The sequence below is a fragment of the Ranitomeya variabilis genome, chromosome 2 (genome assembly GCF_051348905.1).
Source record: "Ranitomeya variabilis isolate aRanVar5 chromosome 2, aRanVar5.hap1, whole genome shotgun sequence".
Lineage (NCBI taxonomy): Eukaryota > Metazoa > Chordata > Amphibia > Anura > Dendrobatidae > Ranitomeya > Ranitomeya variabilis.
Window position 1 is genome coordinate 409,757,935 of NC_135233.1, and position 21,691 is coordinate 409,779,625.

At 46.0% G+C, this 21,691-nt stretch overlaps 1 protein-coding gene across 1 annotated transcript in view; it reads right to left on the minus strand.

Moving 5' to 3' along the window:
* Positions 1-337: 337 nt before the first annotated feature.
* LOC143806292 (protocadherin-20-like) overlaps positions 338-21,691 on the minus strand; it is a 66,207-nt gene continuing 44,853 nt past the window's right edge. The window contains exon 2 of the mRNA XM_077286528.1: positions 338-6,050. Within this exon, the coding sequence (XP_077142643.1) occupies positions 3,456-6,050 (2,595 nt within the window). The 3' untranslated portion in view covers positions 338-3,455. The remainder of the gene's footprint in view (positions 6,051-21,691) is intronic.

Sequence of the window (21,691 nt, forward strand, 5' to 3'; positions counted from 1 at the left end):
GAGTTTTGGGTTCTTAACAAAGCTGTGGTCTGCCCACTTATCCCACGCAAGTTTTGGAGTCTTCATTGTGGGAAAGGAGGTTATGGATATAAAGCAGCCAAGTTTTCATTAAGAGGCTGGTGTATCACACTCCTTGCAGTCTGGGAAATCAGGAGGGGGCAAACACTTTTTCACACAGCTGTTCATTTAATGATTTCCTGATGTGCTTGTAGGTAGGAGCTTGTCGGGTGTCACTGTGACTGACCCCATGCAGGAAGGTCCCCACGGCCGAGCTCTTTTCAGCTGGACACATGTCCTCCTACTCAAATTGATTTGAAATATTTTGCGGTGCAAAGAGCCATCAGCTCCAAGCACCGCAACAGCTGTACAAGCCGCTGTTCAGAGGCCGGCAGCTAGCGCTAGAGTGCCCTTCACATTATATTGGGATGGGGACATTATTACAGAACAGTGTACATTATTACAGGACGGGAGATATTATTACAGGACAGGGGATATTATTACCAGGACGGGGGATCTTACTACAGGACGGGGGATATTATTACAGGGCAAGGGATATTATTACCAGGACGGGGGAATTAACTACAGGACGGGGGAACTTACTACAGGACAGGGGATAATATGGCAGGACAACGGACATTCTTACAGGATGGTGGACATTATTACAGGACAGTTGATATTAATACAAGACGGTGGATATTATTGCAGGACAAGGGACATTATTACCAGAAGGGGGATATTATTACAGGACGGGTGATTTTATTACAGGACAAGGATATTATTACCAGGACGGGGGATATTATGGCAGGACACGGAACATCATTAAAGGACTGGGGATATTATTACAGGATGGTGGATATTATAGAAGGACAAGGGACATTATTACCAGAAGGGGGATATTATTACAGGACGGGGATATTATTACAGGACAGTGGATATTATTGCAGGAAAAGGGATATTATTACCAGAAGAGGGATGTTATCACAAGATGGGGGATATTTTTGCAGGACAAGAGATATTATTATAGGTAAGGGACATTATTACCGGAAGGGGGGCATTATTTCTGGATAGGTGATATTATTGCTGGATGGGTGACAATTACAATGATAGTATTCCTCATTATGGTCCATATATTAGTTTGTTTGTATAATTTTTTATGTCCTAGCTGTACTGAGGCATAAAAGGTTATTATACTCTTACTGTATGGGAGGAGAAATGGCGCACATTACACTTCATTGTCTGCACTGGGTAGGGTCATTATTGTGGTGTCTGAGTACAAAGACAGAAATAGCACTGTACGAAGAATAAAAAGAAATATTAGTGTTGCAAAAAGGCCAAAGAGGATAATTTTTATTACAAAGAGGTCACACAGAGAGACATCAGTACAGTAAAATATTTTATTTTTGGAGATACAAGTAACATGGAGGAAACAAAAGAGAGGAAGTATTATCGTGCAGAGCACCTTGGGGTGGTAGTACTGCACTTTTCTATTTCATCAAGCGCAGTGTAGAAGTGATGGATAAGGTGCAGAGGGCACTGCAGAAGTGACCAGTTACAGAGGTCTGTGTGTTACTTCTGCAGAGATGAGTCTTGGCTGGAAGAAGTCATAGAATAGTGAAAAGAAAGGACCTCATTTGGAGGAAACACCAGAAAGTCACTGGATTTACCGCATACATTATACAATCCACAGCGCCCCTGTAAATAATGTCACGGGTGGTAGTAGCAGTGTTAGTATGTGGTTCAGTACGGTGATATTATTCAGTCACTATGTGATCCATCATAATGTGGTGGTATTTTTTCCCTGTATGTGGTATTATTTAGTCATTATGTGGTGGTAATATCTGGTCTGATCATGGTGTGGTGGTATTTGTTCCTTGTATGTGGTATTATTCAGTCACTATGTGATCTGGTTACAGTGTAGCGGTATTTGTCCCTGTATCTGGTATTATTCGGTCACTATGTGATGGTAATATGTGGTCTGGTCACAGTGTGATGGTATTTGTTCTTTGTATTTGATATTATTCGGTCACTATGTGGTGGTAATATGTGGTCTGGTATGGTGTGGTGGCATTTGTTCCTTGTATATGGATTTATTCAGTCACTATGTGGTGGTAATTTGATCTGGTCATGGTGTGGCGGTATTTGTCCTATGTATGTGGTATTATTCAGTCACTATGTGGTGGTAATATATGACTGGCCACAATGTAGTGGTATTTGTTCCTTGTATCTGGGGTTATTGAGTCACTGTGTGGTGGTAATATGTGGTCTGATCATGGTGTGGCTGTATTTGTCCCTGTATGTGGTATTATTCGGTCACTATGTGATGGTAATATGTAAGCTGATCATGATGTGTCGGTATTTGTCTCTTGTGTGGGGTATTATTGGGTTACTATGTGGTGGTATTATCTGTGGAACGGAATTATGGTCATTGCAGAAAATTGCAAGAAATGATAAAAAGAAAGCTCAGCGAACTGTCTCTCAGCCATGGAGGAGCTTTTACTTGGCCAATTTGCTAGTCCATTGGGAGGTGTCATTAACTGTATTATTAGCAAGGTAGGGCTGTAGTTAGATATAATAAAATATAACTTTTAATAAATACTTATTTAAAAAGAGCCTATCAGACTCATAAAACAACATAAATGACAACGTACATATATATACTAGCTGATACCATCAGTGAGCTATACAATAAGCTCCAACACAGCACGGTGATTAACACCAACACCTTATTAAATAAAGACTAGCAAAATACAAGAGGTATCTTCTCTTATATGCCCTCTATATAGTAAGCTTTGTCACCAAAACAAATCCAATCAAAGGGAATAAACATTGACTGCTATTAATAATAGGAACAGTCTCACCCAAGATGGAAGTTGCTTCACAGGATATTGTGGTCTGAAAATCCATGCATATAAGGTGGCACTCTGCGTGCCCGTTCCAAACCTCACTCATATGGATTTCATCCCGCCAAATATTATTCCTCCCTCATTCCAAATTTCTCCCAGGGACGGGAGACGGGCACAAGGGGGCATTCTTTGCGTCTGGAGGAGAGAAGGTTTTTCCACCAAAATAGAAGAGGATTCTTTACTGTTAGGGCAGTGAGAATCTGGAATTGCTTGCCTGAGGAGGTGGTGATGGCGAACTCAGTTGAGGGGTTCAAGAGAGGCCTGGATGTCTTCCTGGAGCAGAACAATATTGTATCATACAATTATTAGGTTCTGTAGAAGGACGTAGATCTGGGGATTTATTATGAGGGAATATAGGCTGAACTGGATGGGCAAATGTCTTTTTTCGGCCTTACTAACTATGTAACTATGTAACTCCCTGAAGCTGATGTACAGTCCAGCCTGACCATCACTTGACACTGGAGAAGTCATTATACCCTAATGTAGGACATAAATAATGTGATTTATACAACAAATCAATGTAACATTGCCACCTTGTGCACTGCAACTGCCTTAAAGGGGTCCGGGACCATCAGGTGGGTCACAGGATTTCACTTCATCCCTGTCTTTTGTGTAAACATCTACATTTATCTGCAGAGGAAGCTGGACATCTGGACTTTGCTTTTCCTTTTTTGAGTTTCTTCTAGAACACAGAAATAAGAAGGTGCCAGCCATGCAACATATGATGGAGACTGACATAATGGCTAGGGCAACTGGGGCCGTCAGTGACCAGCTGAATTGGGCCATTGCTGGAGGGCTTTTTAGGCATGGCTCTAGAGTAATCACCTGGTTTTCCACACCTGTTTTGTTCATTATGATTAATGACTCCACATAACTCCTATTGCTTATGCTTTGATTCAGTAGAATGTTGACCCACACGATAGCCGAGAGCACCTCTGGGTAGCCTTGGTCACTGGCTTTTACTAAAAGTTTATATAGACCACAATGATGACTGTTGGTACTTTCTTTCAATATGACATTACCTGTGTTGGCATCGACCTTAAAAAGATTGGCAGTTGGACTAATCTCACCATACTCAGTATATGTTATAACTCCATTTAGTCCTGCATCATAATCAATGGCATGGACTTTAGTCACAGAGGAACCCTGCAATGTATCAGGTGGAACCAACACGTATGAAAAATTTGACTCTGGAAGAACTATGAAAGGAGCATTATCATTCACGTCCAGTATAACCACAAGAGCTTTTACTTGCGACGTTAATGATGGACTTCCTTTGTCTCTTGCTTCGAGCCAGAGTTCGTACATCACTACTTTTTCATAGTCTAAAGGACCCTCCGACCGTAGTGTTCTATCTTGACCCACAGAAAACAATGAAGTGGTATTTATAAGGTGCACAGAAACATCCCCATTTGAGCCACTATCTAAATCTGTCACATTGATATAGCCGACCTCTCCTCGATGAGGAAGATCTTCAGGGATGAAGAATGTAAACTCATTTGATGCAAAAGTTGGGGGGTTGTCATTTTGATCTAGGACCTCAATAGCAATTACACATGAATCGTTCATTGATGGTAAACCGTGGTCAATTGATATGGCATGTACAATGTAGGAGGATCTCATTTCTCGGTCTAGAGATATTAATACTTTGAGAGTCCCACTTTCACTGTCAATGGAGAACACTTTGGGGTCCCCATCTAGCAAATAGTAGCTTATATCTCCATTGGATCCACTATCTTCATCAGATGCAGAAAGTGTCAGTAATAGTTCACCGGGAAGATTGTTTTCTTCAATGACAATTTCTTCAAGATGGTTTAGGAATGTTGGGTTATTATCATTTACATCTTCAATCTGTATCTTAACAGTTTCCATGACCGTAAAGGATTCATTAATGGTGGAATTTCCCATGATTGTAATATCATACTGCTCTTTTAACTCAAAGTCCAGTGGACTGGATGTCAATAGCAGGAATGTGTCTGAAGAAGAATCTGAAGACCTTAAGTAGAATGGAGAGGATTCATTTATGAAGAGAGGACGGCTGATGCTAACATCTGGATCTATAATATCCAAGATGGCAATAATTGTTCCTGGTGGGACATCTTCCTGGATAGAGATGCCACCTTCGTTGTGTGATGCTATGAAACGAACTTCTATCTTAGGCTTCTTCTGGATTTTTTCCAGATTTATAGTCACTAAAGCCACTGCAGGAAAACAGCCAAGTCCGACGGCTATTACCGACAACCGGTAGCGCATAACCTCATCTTGTAAAGGCTCTGACAGGGTCAGAAGCCCAGAGGAGTGATCTAGAGTAAAATGTTTTTTAATTGATTCTGCAACTCGGGTGCTATAATAATACTCAATGACACCGTTCTCACCATCATCCGCATCCACTGCTTGCAGTTGTACTACTCTACCACCCACAGACTTGTTCCTGGGAAGAGTTACAGAGACATTGCTTGTAATGAAGACAGGGCAGTTATCATTTACGTCAATGATTTGTACGACAAGGGTGGCACTGCCAGACAATCGTGGAAATCCATTATCATAGGCAATTAAACCCATTCTGTGTTCACTGCGTGATTCTCGATCCAGAGGCCTGAGAAGGATTAACATCAAGAATTCCACATGTTGGTCAAGAGTGAAGACATCATCTGGACTGATGAGCTGGTAGGACAGGTCTGCATTGTGGTCTATATCTAAGTCTTTAGCAAACTGATCAATGACAAATGAGGTTCCAATAGCGGTGTCTTCGGGAATGGAGATTGTGTAGATTGACTCTGAGAAATAGGGCTTGTTGTCATTAATATCTAGGATAAAAAGTGTCACCTTGGTGAATTCAGAATGTTCTTGCGATGAAATAAAGACATCCAGCGTCATTGAACATTGGTCCTCGGCATCTAATGGGCACAAGGATTCCCTGTCAAGCTTGTCAGCGGTTGTATATAAATTTCCACTTTGAGAATCAAGATAGAAATAGTTTGTGTAGGTTAAGAGCTTGAATTTCAGGGGTGTAGGAGATGGGAAACTATCCCTCAAGCTTCCAATCAACGTGTCTTCTTCTTGCTCCTCCTGGACATGGAATAGGACTTCTGTGGTGGATCCAGAAAAGTTCAGGACTTGAAAAGTGCTAACAAGAAGAAAGTATTTCTGAAAGATACAAATTTAAATTAAAATTAAAATGAGACAATTGTTATATATCCTCAATTATCTAGAACAAGAACAAAAATAAGTGGTGGTGTAGAAGGAATTCTTGTCATATCCAGGAGCACTGAGAAAACGTTTCTATAAGGCTGCCGTCACACTAGCAATATTTGGTCAGTATTTTACATTAGTATTTGTAAGCCAAAACCAGGAGTGGGTGATAAATGCAGAAGTGGTGCATATGTTTCTATTATACTTTTCCTGTAGTTGTACCACTCCTGGTTTTGGCTTACAAATACTGATGTAAAATACTGACCAAATACTGCTAGTGTGACGGCAGCCTAAGACTTCAGAGTTTTATCATTGAAGGTAGATGCAAGTCCATCGAGTTCAACCTATAACCTAAAATGTTTCTGTGGGTTAGACCGGAGTCACAGCACCATACAATACGACTGAGTGCGGTGCGATAAATCATCCTATAGTGTTACTTTAATGCCGGAGTCACAGTGTAAAGAGGAAGACCGGGCTGCGGGTACCTGTGTCATGCCGAGTCTGGAACTGTCGAGGCTGCATCCCGTGTTGCTGGGGGAAAAGAATGGTGAACCTGACATGTCCCATGACCTGGGAAGAGCGGGCGTGGCTAAGCCGGGCAGTGAACAGGAAGCATGGGAAAGAGGTCTCAGTTTCCCGCCGGCAGCGAGAGCAGAGGCAAGTGTGCGGAGTTGAGCCGCGGCAGAGCTTTCACGTACGTGCTATTAAGCCAGTGAGTGTGCAGAGCGCTGCGCGCCCGATTAAGCAGAGTACAGTGCTCGCGCGGAGGAGCGGGTGCCACGTGCAGGACCCTGAGGAGAATTCCCCATTGCTAACAAACGTGCGGCCACACACCTGTGGTACAGAGACTCAGGCAGCGCTCCCAACTTTAGCTGCACAGATTTATGGACTAGGGGCTCAGCAGGCAGAACCGGTGACGCCCGTTGCCGCCAGAAGCTGAACTGTGCTTTGTAAGAATTCATCTGACGACACCACGTTGGGCATTGCCGGTACTCCAACTCCCATCAGACTGTATGTGGATCAGGACCAGAGAACACTACGATAAGTGTCATTTAAATATCAGACTGTCGAGTTAACCCTTTAACCCCCTTGTTTATTGTTCATTGCTCATTGATTATTAACGCCCTGCGAGGACACCATTGCCATCCCTTTTGTTAAAAAAATTAAATAATATTGTTATATAGCATTGTTCTGCAATCCCTGAATTACTGCATTCTGCACCTGCTTACTTTTGGCGTAGTTGGCAGGATACAGTCCACGAGCGCAGACCAAGCTGTCATGGGTGCCCCAAAGCCCAGCTTGCCACTGGGGGACATGCTCAGCAATCTCCCTAAATTTCTGGGGAGTAATATCATGCTATGGAACTGGACTGAGTGGATTAAAGGCATGTTAAGGATGGATCCCGTAACCCCGGCTATGGAGGCAGAGATTGCCCTGATGGCCCTGGATGTTGAAGCAAGATGTTCTGGGATTTTTCACCCTCCTCATGAATGGGACACGCTGACCAAGGTGTTACAGATTCTGGAAGAGATGCATGGAAACCCCACCAATGTTGGAGAATTGCAGATGCGCTTGTTCAGCCGTGTCCAAAGGGAGGGGGAGTCAGTGACGCAATATATTAATGCACTACAGGAAATGCACGCGCATATTGCGCCCTACAGGATGATGTGGAGGTAATAGGAGTAGGGCCCCTGATGTAATATTGAGGAACTAGCTCATGGTGGGCATCAGAGACACGTCGCTTAAGCAAGCTTTGCGGGAGCGCCTGCGTGCTAGGCCGCCTATGACCTTCATAGAAGCTGGAGCAGAAGCACGCGAAAGAAAGCAGGAACAGGGGACAGCAGCCTTGGTAGGGATGCTCCAGAGCAATGGGGTACCCACCTCACCTGCAGCAGAACCAGAGTGGGCCCGAGAGATCTGGAAGGAAATACGTAACATGCAAGAAGAGTGGTCCAGCCTCAGAGGAGCCCCCACTGCAGCTCCAAATTTGCCTAGAGACAGGAGTAACTCCAAGCCCTGCTTGCTAGTTGAACATCACCAAGGAATGGGAACAACTCCATCCAGAGAGGAATCTGACTTGTTTCAAGAGCGGGGACAATGGACACTATGCCCGAGGATGCGTGAGACTGGGCGGCCCCTAGTTCAGCAGCCGTTAAACTAGTGGGCTCCTGTTATGATCCCAAGTGGTGGAGGATCACAAATAGATCAGCAAGTGATTAAACTAAGGACGAGCTCTAGGGAGATGGTAACTGGACTGATCGCAAATCTGAACCTATCCAAAACAACTAGAGGTAGCCGGTGAACGTGCCTAAAAAATTCTTAGATGTCTCGAGCCAGCCTGAGGAACTAGCTACCCCTAAAGAGAAAGAAAGACCTCGCTTGCCTCCAGAGAAATAATCCCCAAAGATATAGAAGCCCCCAACAAATATTAACGGTGAAGTAAGAAGAAGGCACATACATAGGGATGAAATCAGATTCAGCAAAAGAGGCCCACTAGTACTAGAAAGCAGAAAATAGAGCAGGGGTCTATGCGATCAATAAAAAACCCTTACAAAATATCCATCCTGAGATTTCAAGAACCCACACACCAACTAACGGTGTGTGGGGAGAAACTCAGCCCACTAGAGCAACCAGCAAGCGAGGGAATTACATTTTAGCAAGCTGGAACAGAAAACATGATAAACACTGCTGATCAAAAAATGAGCAAACAAAACGTAGCTTATCCTGGATGGACTGGGAGCAAGGTAGTCAGAAGGAATCTGAGTAGCACTGATTACATCGACAGCCGGCCACAAGTGGAAGTAAAACAGAGCTATATAGGAACCTCCCAGAGGATAACGAACCAGCTGATAGCCAGAGATCAGCAGGATAACAAACAAAGCCACCAGGGGGAGCCCAAAGCAAAAGTCACACCATACCACCAGTGACCACAAGAGGGAGCCCGAAAACAGAGTTCACAACAGTACCCCCCCCTTAAGGAGGGGTCACTGAACCCTCATGAAAACCCCCAGGGCGATCAGGATGAGCCACATGGAAGGCACGAACCAAATCGGCCGCATGAACATCAGAGGCGACAACCCAAGAATTATCCTCCTGACCATAGCCCTTTCACTTGACCAAATACTGGAGCCTCCGTCTAGAAACACGAGAATCCAAGATCTTCTCCACCACGTATTCCAATTCTCCCTCAACCAGCACCGGGGCAGGAGGCTCAACCGGAGGAACCACAGGTACCACATACCTCCTCAACAACGAGCGATGGAACACATTATGAATAGCAAATGATGCCGGGAGGTCCAGACGGAATGACACAGGGCCAAGGACTTCCAGAATCTTATAAGGACCGATAAACCGAGGCTTGAACTTAGGAGAGGAGACCTTCATAGGAACAAAGCGAGAAGACAACCACACCAAGTCCCCAACATGACACCGACATAGCTTTCCAATCCAGGACTGGATTATGAGTCTGCAACCATGGTAGACCCAACACGACGACATCATGCAAATTATGCAGTACAAGAAAGCGAATCACCTCCCGATGAACAGGAGTCATGCACATGGTCACTTGTGTCCAGTACTGAGGTCTATCCGTAGCCAATGGTGTAGAATCAATTCCCCTTAGTGGAATAGGGAATTTTAAAGGCTCCAAATCAAAACCACAGCGCCTGGCAAATGACCAATCCATCAGACTCAGGGCGGCACCTGAATCTACAAAAGCATTAACCGGGTAAGATGACAGGGAACAAATCAGGGTAACAGACAAAATGAACTTAGGCTGTAAAGTACCAATGGTGACAGATTTATCAACCTTTTTTTTGCGCTTAGAGCATGCTGAGATAACATGAGCTGAGTCACCACAGTAAAAGCACAACCCATTTTGCCGTCTATAATTTTGCCGTTCACTTCTGGTCAGAATTCTGTCACATTGCATAGATTCAGGTGTCTGTTCAGAAGACACCGCCAAATGGTGCACAGGTTTGCGCTCCCGCAAACGCCGATCAATCTGAATGGCCAGAGTCATTGACTCATTCAGACCTGCAGGCGTAGGGAACCCAACCATTACATTCTTAATGGCTTCAGAAAGACCTTCTCTGAAATTTGCAGCCAGGGCACACTCATTCCACTGAGTAAGCACCGACCATTTCCGAAATTTCTGGCAGTACACCTCTGCTTCATCTTGCCCCTGCGAGAGGGCCAATAACGTTTTTTCAGCCTGGTTCTCAAGATTAGGTTCCTCATAGAGCAATCCAAGGGCTAGAAAAAACGCATCTACACTAAGCAATGCAGGATCCCCTGGCGCCAATGCGAAGGCCCAATCTTGGGGGTCACCACGCAAAAAGGAAATGATAATCTTAACTTGCTGAACGGCATCACCAGAGGAACGAGGTTTCAAAGAAAGAAACAACTTACAATTGTTCCTAAAATTCAGGAACCTAGATCTATCTCCAGAAAACAACTCCGGAATAGGTATTCTAGGCTCTGACATAGGACTGTGAACAACAAAATCCTGAATACTTTGAACCCTAGCAGCAAGATGATCCAGACTGGAAGCCAAGCTCTGGACATCCATGTCAGCAGCTGAACTCAGAGCCACACCAAGATTAAGAGGAGGAGAGAAGCAGCCACAGCAGCTAGACACACGGCAATAACAACAACAACAAAAAAAAAATTTCTCAAGGCTTCTTTTCTCCTGCTTCTGCCATGCAATTAACACTTTACTGGCCGGCTGTACTGTTATGATCCCAAGTGGCGGAGGATCACAAATAGATCAGCAAGTGATTAAACTAAGGACGAGCTCTAGGGAGATGGTAACTGGACTGATCGCAAATCTGAACCTATCCAAAACAACTAGATGTAGCCGGTGAATGTGCCTAAAAAATTCTTAGACGTCTCGAGCCAGCCTGAGGAACTAGCTACCCCTAAAGAGAAAGAAAGACCTCGCTTGCCTCCAGAGAAATAATCCCCAAAGATATAGAAGCCCCCAACAAATATTAACGGTGAAGTAAGAAGAAGGCACATACATAGGGATGAAATCAGATTCAGCAAAAGAGGCCCACTAGTACTAGAAAGCAGAAAATAGAGCAGGGGTCTATGCGATCAATAAAAAACCCTTACAAAATATCCATCCTGAGATTTCAAGAACCCACACACCAACTAACGGTGTGTGGGGAGAAACTCAGCCCACTAGAGCAACCAGCAAGCGAGGGAATTACACTTTAGCAAGCTGGAACAGAAAACATGATAAACACTGCTGATCAAAAAATGAGCAAACAAAACGTAGCTTATCCTGGATGGACTGGGAGCAAGGTAGTCAGAAGGAATCTGAGTAGCACTGATTACATCGACAGCCGGCCACAAGTGGAAGTAAAACAGAGCTATATAGGAACCTCCCAGAGGATAACGAACCAGCTGATAGCCAGAGACCAGCAGGATAACAAACAAAGCCACCAGGGGGAGCCCAAAGCAAAAGTCACACCATACCACCAGTGACCACAAGAGGGAGCCCGAAAACAGAGTTCACAACAGGCTCCATGGTTTGGGGAAGCCGCCTGCAGCCTGAGAGGCCAAGGAGAAGAGAAGGCAGTTCTGAAAGTTTAATTTCTATGAGTCCCCTCATATGGGCTGAGATGAATGGTCAAGCCGTTCGCTATCTGGACGATACCGGATCGCAGGTAACCACCATGCCGGAAACGTATTTTAGATGTTATTTTTCTGAGGTGACGAGGCCAGAATGGGGCCCAGTAATCAAGCTGATGGCAGCCTATCAGTTGCCAGTCCTGGTCCCAGGGGGTGGTCTGGATGAAGATTATGGTGTGCAGCAATGTTGTGGGACAGAAGGGAGTTGTGTTAGTCACCAGAGACACTGGCAATAGTCCTGCAGTGACTCTGGGGATGAATGTGCTGAATGAACTTGGAACCCTCTTGTTCAGCGAGCGACAACATGCTTTTCTGGACCGATGGAGTCCACGCATCCCCCAGAGGAAGGTGTTTCAACAGTTGATACAGGTTGCCCAAGCCCAGGAAACGTCAAGTGAAGGGAAGTTTATAGGAAAGGTGATAGTCCCTGCAGCTGCTAAACTTGTTCTACCACCTGGTGAGATCATGCTCACGTATACCTCTCGATGGAGTGAAAGTGGAGATCAAGCCAACTGTAATGGATCAGATACCCGTGGGGCTCCTCGTCACTCGGACATTAGCCACAGTCCATTATGGTAATGTGGTAGTGTGGTGCGTCAATCTGGGGGAAGGAGATCTCACCCTCTTGACTAATAGTGAAGTGGCTCAGGTACTGGGAATCCCAGAAGAGCTGATACAACTGGAGGCTGTACAATTGGCAGCTATGCAAGGGGACCCTTGGACCCTAGTCATCACAATGACACAGGAAAATCCACTTGGAGGTCTGAAGGAGGGCCGTCGAACAGATGCAGGCCAAACGGACGGGACTCCCTGCAGCAGGTGCAACAGGTGGAAGCTGTACTGGAGCACTACCAGGAGGTCTTCACTCGTCATGAAGGTGACTTTGGGTGCACCACAGCTGTAGCCCACAAAATCCCTACAGAAAGTGCTGTCCCAGTCCGTGTGAGATATCGGCAGATACCGCCTCAGATGTACAAAGAGGTAAAGGAGATGCTGGCTCACATGCTGCAGAGTGGAGTCATACAGGAGAGTCAGAGCCCGTTGGTGGCTCCCATTGTTTTAGTCTGGAATAAGGATGGAACCCTGTGCTTTTGTGTCGATTACCGGCGACTGAATGCCTGTATGGTGCGGGACTCCTATCCATTACCTGAATCGAGGAGTTCTTATCTGCCTTAGGAATAGTGAAGTATTTCTCGTCCCTGGATCTGGCCAGCGGATACTGGCAGGTGCCCATGGCTGAACACAATCGGCCAAAGATAGTGTTTATTGTTATGGACTGGTAATTTAGGAGCGACATGCGACTAGCTCTGGGCAGGTGGTAACTATACAGACCGCAGTCCCTGATCTTAACACAACACTAGCAGTAGCCGTGGAATGTTCCTGTCACTCCCTGGACATCTCGTCACAGCCGGAGAACTAGCTACCCCTAAAGGTAGAAACAGGAAAGCTATCTTGCCTCAGAGAAAATCCCCAAAGGATAGGACAGCCCCCCACAAATATTGGCTGTGAGAGGAGAAGGAAATGACATACGTAGTATGAAACAAGATTTAGCAAAGGAGGCCAATTCTAGCTAGATAGACAGTAAGGAAAGAAACACTGTGCGGTCAGTAATAAAAACTAAAAAAAAGTCCACCGCAGAGATATGCAAAAATCTCCACACCTGACTAAAGGTGTGGAGGGCAAAATCTGCAGCCCAGAGCTTCCAGCTTACCTAAATAGATACATACTGATAAGCTGGACAAATGAACAAAACATAAATGTGCTGAACAATAAGTCCACAACAAGTGGACTGCAAAAGGACAAGCAGGAACTTAACTTTGCTGAACGGGTCAGAGTGTAAGGGAAATCCAAGAGCCGTGCCTCCAGGCAAGAACAATTGGCAACTGGCATTGATTGAGGGATAAAGCCAGACTAAAATAGCCGAGCAGAAAGAAGATCAGTGGAAGCAGCTGCTGATACTAAATCCAAGAAGCAGCTATACCACTCAAAACCACAGGAGGGAGCCCAAGAGCAGAATTCACAAAAGTGCTACTTACAACCACCGGAGGGAGCTCAAGAGCGGAATTCACAACAGTACCCCCCCCTTGAGGAGGGGTCACCGAACCCTCACCAGAGCCCCCAGGCCGATCAGGACGAGCCAAGTGAAAAGCACGAACCAAATCGGCGGCATGGACATCGGAGGCAACCACCCAAGAATTATCCTCCTTGCCATAACCCTTCCACTTGACAAGATACTGAAGCCTCCGCCTCGAAAAACGAGAATCCAAAATTTTTTCAACCACATATTCCAATTCCCCCTCAACCAACACCGGGGCAGGAGGATCAACAGAGGGAACCACAGGTACCACATATCTCCGCAACAACGATCTATGGAAAACATTGTGGATGGCAAAAGAGGCCGGAAGGGCCAAATGAAAAGATACTGGATTGATAATCTCAGAAATCTTATAAGGACCAATAAACCGAGGCTTGAACTTAGGGGAAGAAACCTTCATAGGAACATGACGAGAAGATAACCAGACTAAATCCCCCACACGAAGCCGAGGACCAACACACCGACGGCGGTTAGCAAAACGCTGAGCCTTTTCCTGAGACAACGTCAAATTGTCTACCACATGAGTCCAAATCTGCTGTAACCTGTCCATCACGGAATCAACACCAGGACAATCAGAAGGCTCAACCTGCCCTGAAGAAAAACGAGGATGGAAACCAAAATTACAAAAAAAGGCGAAACCAAAGTAGCCGAACTGGCCCGATTATTAAGGGCAAACTCGGCCAACGGCAAGAAAGCCACCCAATCATCCTGATCAGCAGACACAAAGCATCTCAAATAGGTTTCCAAGGTTTGATTAGTTCGCTCAGTTTGGCCATTTGTCTGAGGATGGAACGCCGAAGAAAAAGACAAATTAATGCCCATCCTAGCACAAAAGGAACGCCAAAACCTGGAGACAAACTGGGAACCTCTGTCAGACACAATATTCTCTGGAATGCCATGCAATGAACCACATGCTGAAAAAACAATGGAACCAAATCAGAGGAGGAAGGCAATTTAGACAAAGGTACCAAATGGACCATTTTAGAGAACCGGTCACAAACCACCCAGATAACAGACATCCTCTGAGACACAGGAAGATCCGAAATAAAATCCATGGAAATATGCATCCAGGGCCTCTCAGGGACAGGCAAAGGCAAAAGCAACCCACTAGCGCGGGAACAGCAAGGCTTAGCCCGGGCACAGGTCCCACAGGACTGCACAAAAGAACGCACATCCCGCGACAAGGAAGGCCAACAAAAGGACCTAGCAACCAAATCCCTGGTACCAAAAATCCCAGGATGACCGGCCAACACAGAACAATGGACCTCAGAAATTACTTTACTTGTCCATCTATCAGGAACAAACAGCTTCCCCACAGGACAGCGGTCAGGTTTATCAGCCTGAAATTCCTGAAGCACCCGCCGTAAATCAGGGGAGATGGCAGAAAGAATCACCCCTTCTCTAAGAATGCCAACCGGCTCAAGAACTCCAGGAGAATTAGGCAAAAAACTCCTAGTGAGGGCATCCGCCTTAACATTCTTAGATCCCGGAAGATATGAGACCACAAAATCGAAACGGGAGAAAAACAGGGACCATCAAGCCTGTCTAGGGTTCAGCCGCTTGGCCGACTCGAGGTAAATCAGATTCTTATGATCGGTCAAGACCACAATGCGGTGCTTGGCTCCCTCAAGCCAATGTCGCCACTCCTCAAATGCCCACTTCATAGCCAACAACTCCCGATTGCCGACATCATAATTGCGTTCCGCAGGCGAAAACTTTTGGGAGAAAAAGGCACATGGTTTCATCAAGGAACCATCAGAATTCCTCTGTGACAAAACGGCCCCTGCCCCAATCTCAGAAGCGTCAACCTCAACCTGAAAAGGAAGAGAAACATCCGGCTGACGCAAGACCGGGGCAGAAGTAAATCGACGCTTAAGCTCCTGAAAGGCCTCCAGAGCCTCAGAGGACCAATTTGCCACATCAGCGCCCTTCTTCGTCAAATCGGTCAGGGGCTTAACCACACTAGAGAAGTTGGCAATGAAATGGCGATAAAAATTAGCAAAGCCCAAAAATTTCTGAAGGCTCTTCACAGATGTGGGTTGAACCCAGTCATGAATGGCTTGGACCTTAACAGGATCCATTTCTATAGACGAAGGAGAAAAAATAAACCCCAAAAAAAGAGACCTTCTGGACCCCAAATAGGCACTTAGACCCCTTCACAAATAGAGCATTATCACGAAGGATCTGGAATACCATCCTGACCTGCTTCACGTGAGACTCCCAATCACTGGAAAAAATCAAAATATCATCCAAATACACAATCAAGAATTTATCAAGATAATTGCGAAAAATATCATGTATGAAGGACTGAAATACAGAAGGAGCATTAGAAAGCCCGAAAGGCATCACCAGGTATTCAAAGTGGCCTTCGGGCGTATTAAATGCAGTTTTCCATTCGTCACCCTGTTTAATACGAAGAAGATTATACGCCCCTCGAAGGTCAATCTTGGTAAACCAACTAGCCCCCTTAATCCGAGCAAACAAATCAGAGAGCAAAGGTAAAGGGTATTGGAATTTGACCGTGATCTTATTAAGAAGGCGATAATCAATACAGGGTCTCAAGGAGCCATCCTTCTTGGCAATAAAAAAGAATCCTGCTCCCAATAGTGACGAAGACGGCCGAATATGCCCCTTCTCTAAAGACTCTTTAACATAGCTCCGCATAGCGGCATGCTCTGGCACAGACAGATTGAAGAGTCGGCCCTTAGGGAACTTTCAGCCAGGAACCTAGTCGATAGCACAATCACAGTCCCTATGAAGAGGAAGGGAACTGGACTTGGGCTCATCGAATACATCCTGGAAATCTGACAAAAATTCAGGAATATCAGAAGAGGGGGAAGAGGAAATTGACATTAAAGGAACGTCACTATGTACCCCTTGACAACCCCAACTAGTCACAGACATCGATTTCCAATCCAACACTGGATTGTGTACTTGTAACCATGGAAAACCCAGTACAACAACATCATGTAAATTATGCAACACCAGAAAACGACAATCTTCCTGATGTGCTGGAGCCATGCACATAGTCAGCTGAGTCCAATACTGAGGTTTATTCTTGGCCAACGGTGTAGCATCAATACCCCTCAAGGGAATAGGACTCTGCAAAGGCTGCAAAGAAAAGCCACAGCGCCTGGCGAAATCTAAGTCCATTAAATTCAGGGCAGCACCTGAATCCACAAATGCCATGACAGAGAAAGATGACAATGAGCAAATCAGGGTCACGGACAGGAGAAACTTAGGCTGTACAGTACTAATGGTAACAGATCTAGCGACCCTCTTAATACGCTTAGGGCAATCAGAAATAGTATGAGCAGAATCACCACAGTAAAAACACAGCCCATTCTGACGTCTGTATCCCCTCTGTTCCGCTCTAGTCAGAATCCTATCACATTGCATAGGCTCAGGATTCTGTTCAGAGGACGCTGCCATATGGTGCACCACTTTGCGCTCGCGCAGGCACCGATCAATCTGAATGGCTAGGGACATAGATTCGCTCAAACCAACAGGCGTGGGGAACCCCACCATAACATCTTTAAGGGCTTCTGAAAGACCCTTTCTGAAAATTGCTGCCAGAGCATCCTCATTCCATTTAGTGAGCACAGACCATTTTCTAAATTTCTGGCAGTACAATTCTGCCGCTTCCTGACCCTGACACAGGGCCAAAAGTGTTTTCTCAGCATGCTCTACAGAGTTAGGTTCATCATACAATAATCCGAGCGATTGAAAAAATGCATCTACATTAAGCAATGCCGGATCCCCTGACTCAAGGGAGAATGCCCAGTCCTGAGGGTCACCACGCAGCAGAGAAATAACTATTTTAACTTGCTGAGTGGGGTCACCAGAGGAACGGGGTTTCAGAGCAAAAAACAATTTGCAGTTATTTTTAAAGTTCAAAAACTTAGATCTATCCCCGTAAAACAAATCTGGAGTAGGAATTCTAGGCTCTAAGGCTGGAGTCTGAACAACATAATCTTGGATACTCTGAACTCTTGCAGCAAGCTGATCCACATGAGAAAACAAACCCTGAACATCTATGTCTGCACCCAAATCCACCCAGAGATTAAGAGGAAGGAAAAAGACAAAACAGACTAAAGAAAAAAAAAATGGCTCAGAACTCTTTTTCTTTTCCTTCTTTTGAGATGCATTCAACTCATTCTTGGCCAGTTGCACTGTTATGGACTGGTAATTTAGGAGCGACATGCGACTAGCTCTGGGCAGGTGGTAACTATACAGACCGCAGTCCCTGATCTTAACACAACATTAGCAGTAGCCGTGGAATGTTCCTGTCACTCCCTGGACATCTCGTCACAGCCGGAGAACTAGCTACCCCTAAAGGTAGAAACAAGAAAGCTATCTTGCCTCAGAGAAAATCCCCAAAGGATAGGACAGCCCCCCACAAATATTGGCTGTGAGAGGAGAAGGAAATGACATATGTAGTATGAAACAAGATTTAGCAAAGGAGGCCAATTCTAGCTAGATAGACAGTAAGGAAAGAAACACTGTGCGGTCAGTAATAAAAACTAAAAAAAGTCCACCGCAGAGATATGCAAAAATCTCCACACCTGACTAAAGGTGTGGAGGGCAAAATCTGCAGCCCAGAGCTTCCAGCTTAGCTAAATAGATACATACTGATAAGCTGGACAAATGAACAAAACATAAATGTGCTGAACAATAAGTCCACAACAAGTGGACTGCAAAAGGACAAGCAAGGACTTAACTTTGCTGAACGGGTCAGAGTGTAAGGGAAATCCAAGAGCCGTGCCTCCAGGCAAGAACAATTGGCAACTGGCATTGATTGAGGGATAAAGCCAGACTAAAATAGCCGAGCAGAAAGAAGATCAGTGGAAGCAGCTGCTGATACTAAATCCAAGCAGCTATACCACTCAAAACCACAGGGGGAGCCCAAGAGCAGAATTCACAAAAGTGCTACTTACAACCACCGGAGGGAGCCCAAGAGCGGAATTCACAACAGTTTATACTGCCCATGGGATTGTTTTGATTTAATCGGATGGCCTTCGGCCTAACACTCCTGGGACATTTCAGCAATTGATGGAAAGATGCTTGGGGGATCTGAACTTCGAGGCAACACTCAACTATCTGGACGATATCATTGTCTATGCAGCCACCTTTGAAGTACACCTCCGGTGGCTGGAGCAAGTGTTGAGTCGACTGCAGAAGCATGGCCTGAAAGTAAAGCCCCAAAAATGTCACCTTTTCCGTAAACAAATCAAGTACATGGGGGACATCGTATCCGCCGATAGAGACCTGCACGTGAGAAGATAGTGGCGGTACAGGACTGGCCCACCCCGAAGAGAGTGAAAGACGTTCTGGCCTTTCTGGGGCTTACTGGGTAATACCGAAGGTTCGTGAAGAATTCCACCGGCATCGCTAATCCGTTGCTGGAACTACTAAAGGGAGTGCGTCTGGTTCAAAGAATCGGACTATCCAATGGGGAAGTAGCCAGGAAGAAGCCTTCTGAGCCTTTAAAGGGAACCTGTCACCTGAATTTGGCGAGACCGGTTTTGGGTCATATGGGTGGGGTTTTCGGGTGTTTGATTCACCCTTTCCTTACCGGCTGGCTGCATGCTGGCCACAATAATGGATTGAAGTTAATTCTCTGTCCTCCATAGTACACGCCTGCATAAGGCAATATTGCCTTGCGCTGGCGTGTACTCCAGAGGACAGAGAATGAACTTCAATCCAATATTGCGGCCAGCATGCAGCCAGCGGGTAAGGAAAGGGTGAATCAAACATCCGAAAACCCCGCCCATTTGACCCAAAACCGGTCCCGCCAAATTCAGGCGACAGGTTCCCTTTAAGATGGCCTTGACTGAGGCCCCAATATTCGCCTATGCAGAGTTCTCACAGTCCTTCATTCTTCACACCGATGGAAGTCTACATGGTCTGGGAGCCGTGCTATCGCAAATGCAGGAAGGGAAAGAACGAGTGATTGCCTATGCAAGCTGGTCTCTCCATGACTCAGAACGGAACCCAGACAATTACAGCTCCTTCAAGTTGGAATTGCTGGTGTTAGTGTGGGCAATAAAGAGTTTGCCGAATACTTGTTGGGGTCCGAAGTCTTGGTGCGCACCGATAACAATCCCCTAGCCCACCTGGAAAATGCAAAATTGGGGGCATTGGAACAATGATGGATCGCCCGCATGGCGAAGTATCGGTACAAGATCGCGTATTGGGCCTGTGCTGAGAACATGCATGCTGATGCTCTGTCGAGAGTGACCCATGAGCAGCCTGGACATGACTGAGATGAAGAGTTAGAGGCAGAAGAGATTCCTGGTTGTCGGGACCTTACTAGGTCATTGGTGGCGACACAGGGACAGATCAGAGAGGCGTCTGGAGAACAGGTGCTGGGACAACCTCGGGATGACTGGGTGGAACCCCAGCAAGAAGATAAGGAACTTACCCAGTTGAGACAGTGGGTAGCTCTGAAGCAACTTCCCAGCTGGTGTGAAAGAGACACTCTCTCTGTGAGGCCTCTACAGATTCTAAGGTTGTGGGAGAGACTCCAGTTGGAGGACAGCTTACTGTATAGAAATGTGCAGTTGGTGTGGGAGTAGGGGGTCACCTGGCAAAAGGTGCTTCCAGAAAAGTTGATCCGTGTAGTGGCTACGGAGGCCCAGGAGAGAGGGGCTCACTTTGGTCCAGAGTAAACATTCCAGTGGTTACAGAAACTGGTATATCACCCCCAAGTGAAGACTGCTGTAGAGGAAGCCTGTCAACGATATCGGAGCTGTGAACTAGCCAAACCTCTGGAGCAGAGAACCCCTACGCAGACCATTGTGACTTCTACCCCCTTAGAGTTATTGATAGTGTTGAGCATTCCGATACCGCAAGTATCGGGTATCGGCCGATACTTGCGGTATCGGAATTCCGATACCGAGATCCGATACTTTTGTGGTATCGGGAATCGGAATCGGAAGTTTCCAGTGTATGGTTCCCAGGGTCTGAAGAAGGAGAGGAAACTCTCCTTTAGGCCCTGGGATCCATATGAATGTGTAAAATAAAGAATTAAAATAAAAAATATTGATATACTCACCTGTCCGGAGGCCCCTGGACATCACCGCTGGTAACCGGCAGCCTTCTTTGTTTAAAATGAGCGCGTTCAGCACCTTCCATGACGTCACGGCTTCTGATTGGTCGCGTGCCGCTCATGTGACCACCACGCGACCAATCACAAGCCGCGACGTCATCCCTCAGGTCCTAAATTCCCTTCTAGGAATTTAGGACCTGAGGGATGACGTCACGGCTTGTGATTGGTCGCGTGAGCGGTCAAATGGGCGGCCGCGACCAATCACAAGCCGTGACGTCATCTAAGGCCCTGAACGCGCTCATTCTTAAGAAGGAAGGCTGCCGGAAAGAAGCAGGGCGCGTCCGAGGGTGAGTATATACCTAATAGGAATATACTCACCCTCGGCTTCTTTCCGGCAGCCTTCCTTCCTAAGAATGAACGCGTTCAGGGCCTTAGATGACGTCACGGCTTGTGATTGGTCGCGGCCGCCCATGTGACCGCCACGCGACCAATCACAAGCCGTGACGTAATTCTCAGGTCCTAAATTCCTAGAATTAAGAATTTAGGACCTGAGAATTACGTCACGGCTTGTGATTGGTCGCGTGGCGGTCACATGGGCGGCCGCGACCAATCACAAGCTGTGATATCATGGAAGGCCCTGAACGCGCTCATTTTAAGCAAAGAAGGCTGCCGGTTACCAGCGGTAAGGTCCAGACTGCGTCGGAGAGGTGAGTATATCAATATTTTTTATTTTAATTCTTTATTTTACACATTAATATGGATCCCAGGGCCTGAAGGAGAGTTTCCTCTCCTTCAGACCCTGGGAACCATCAG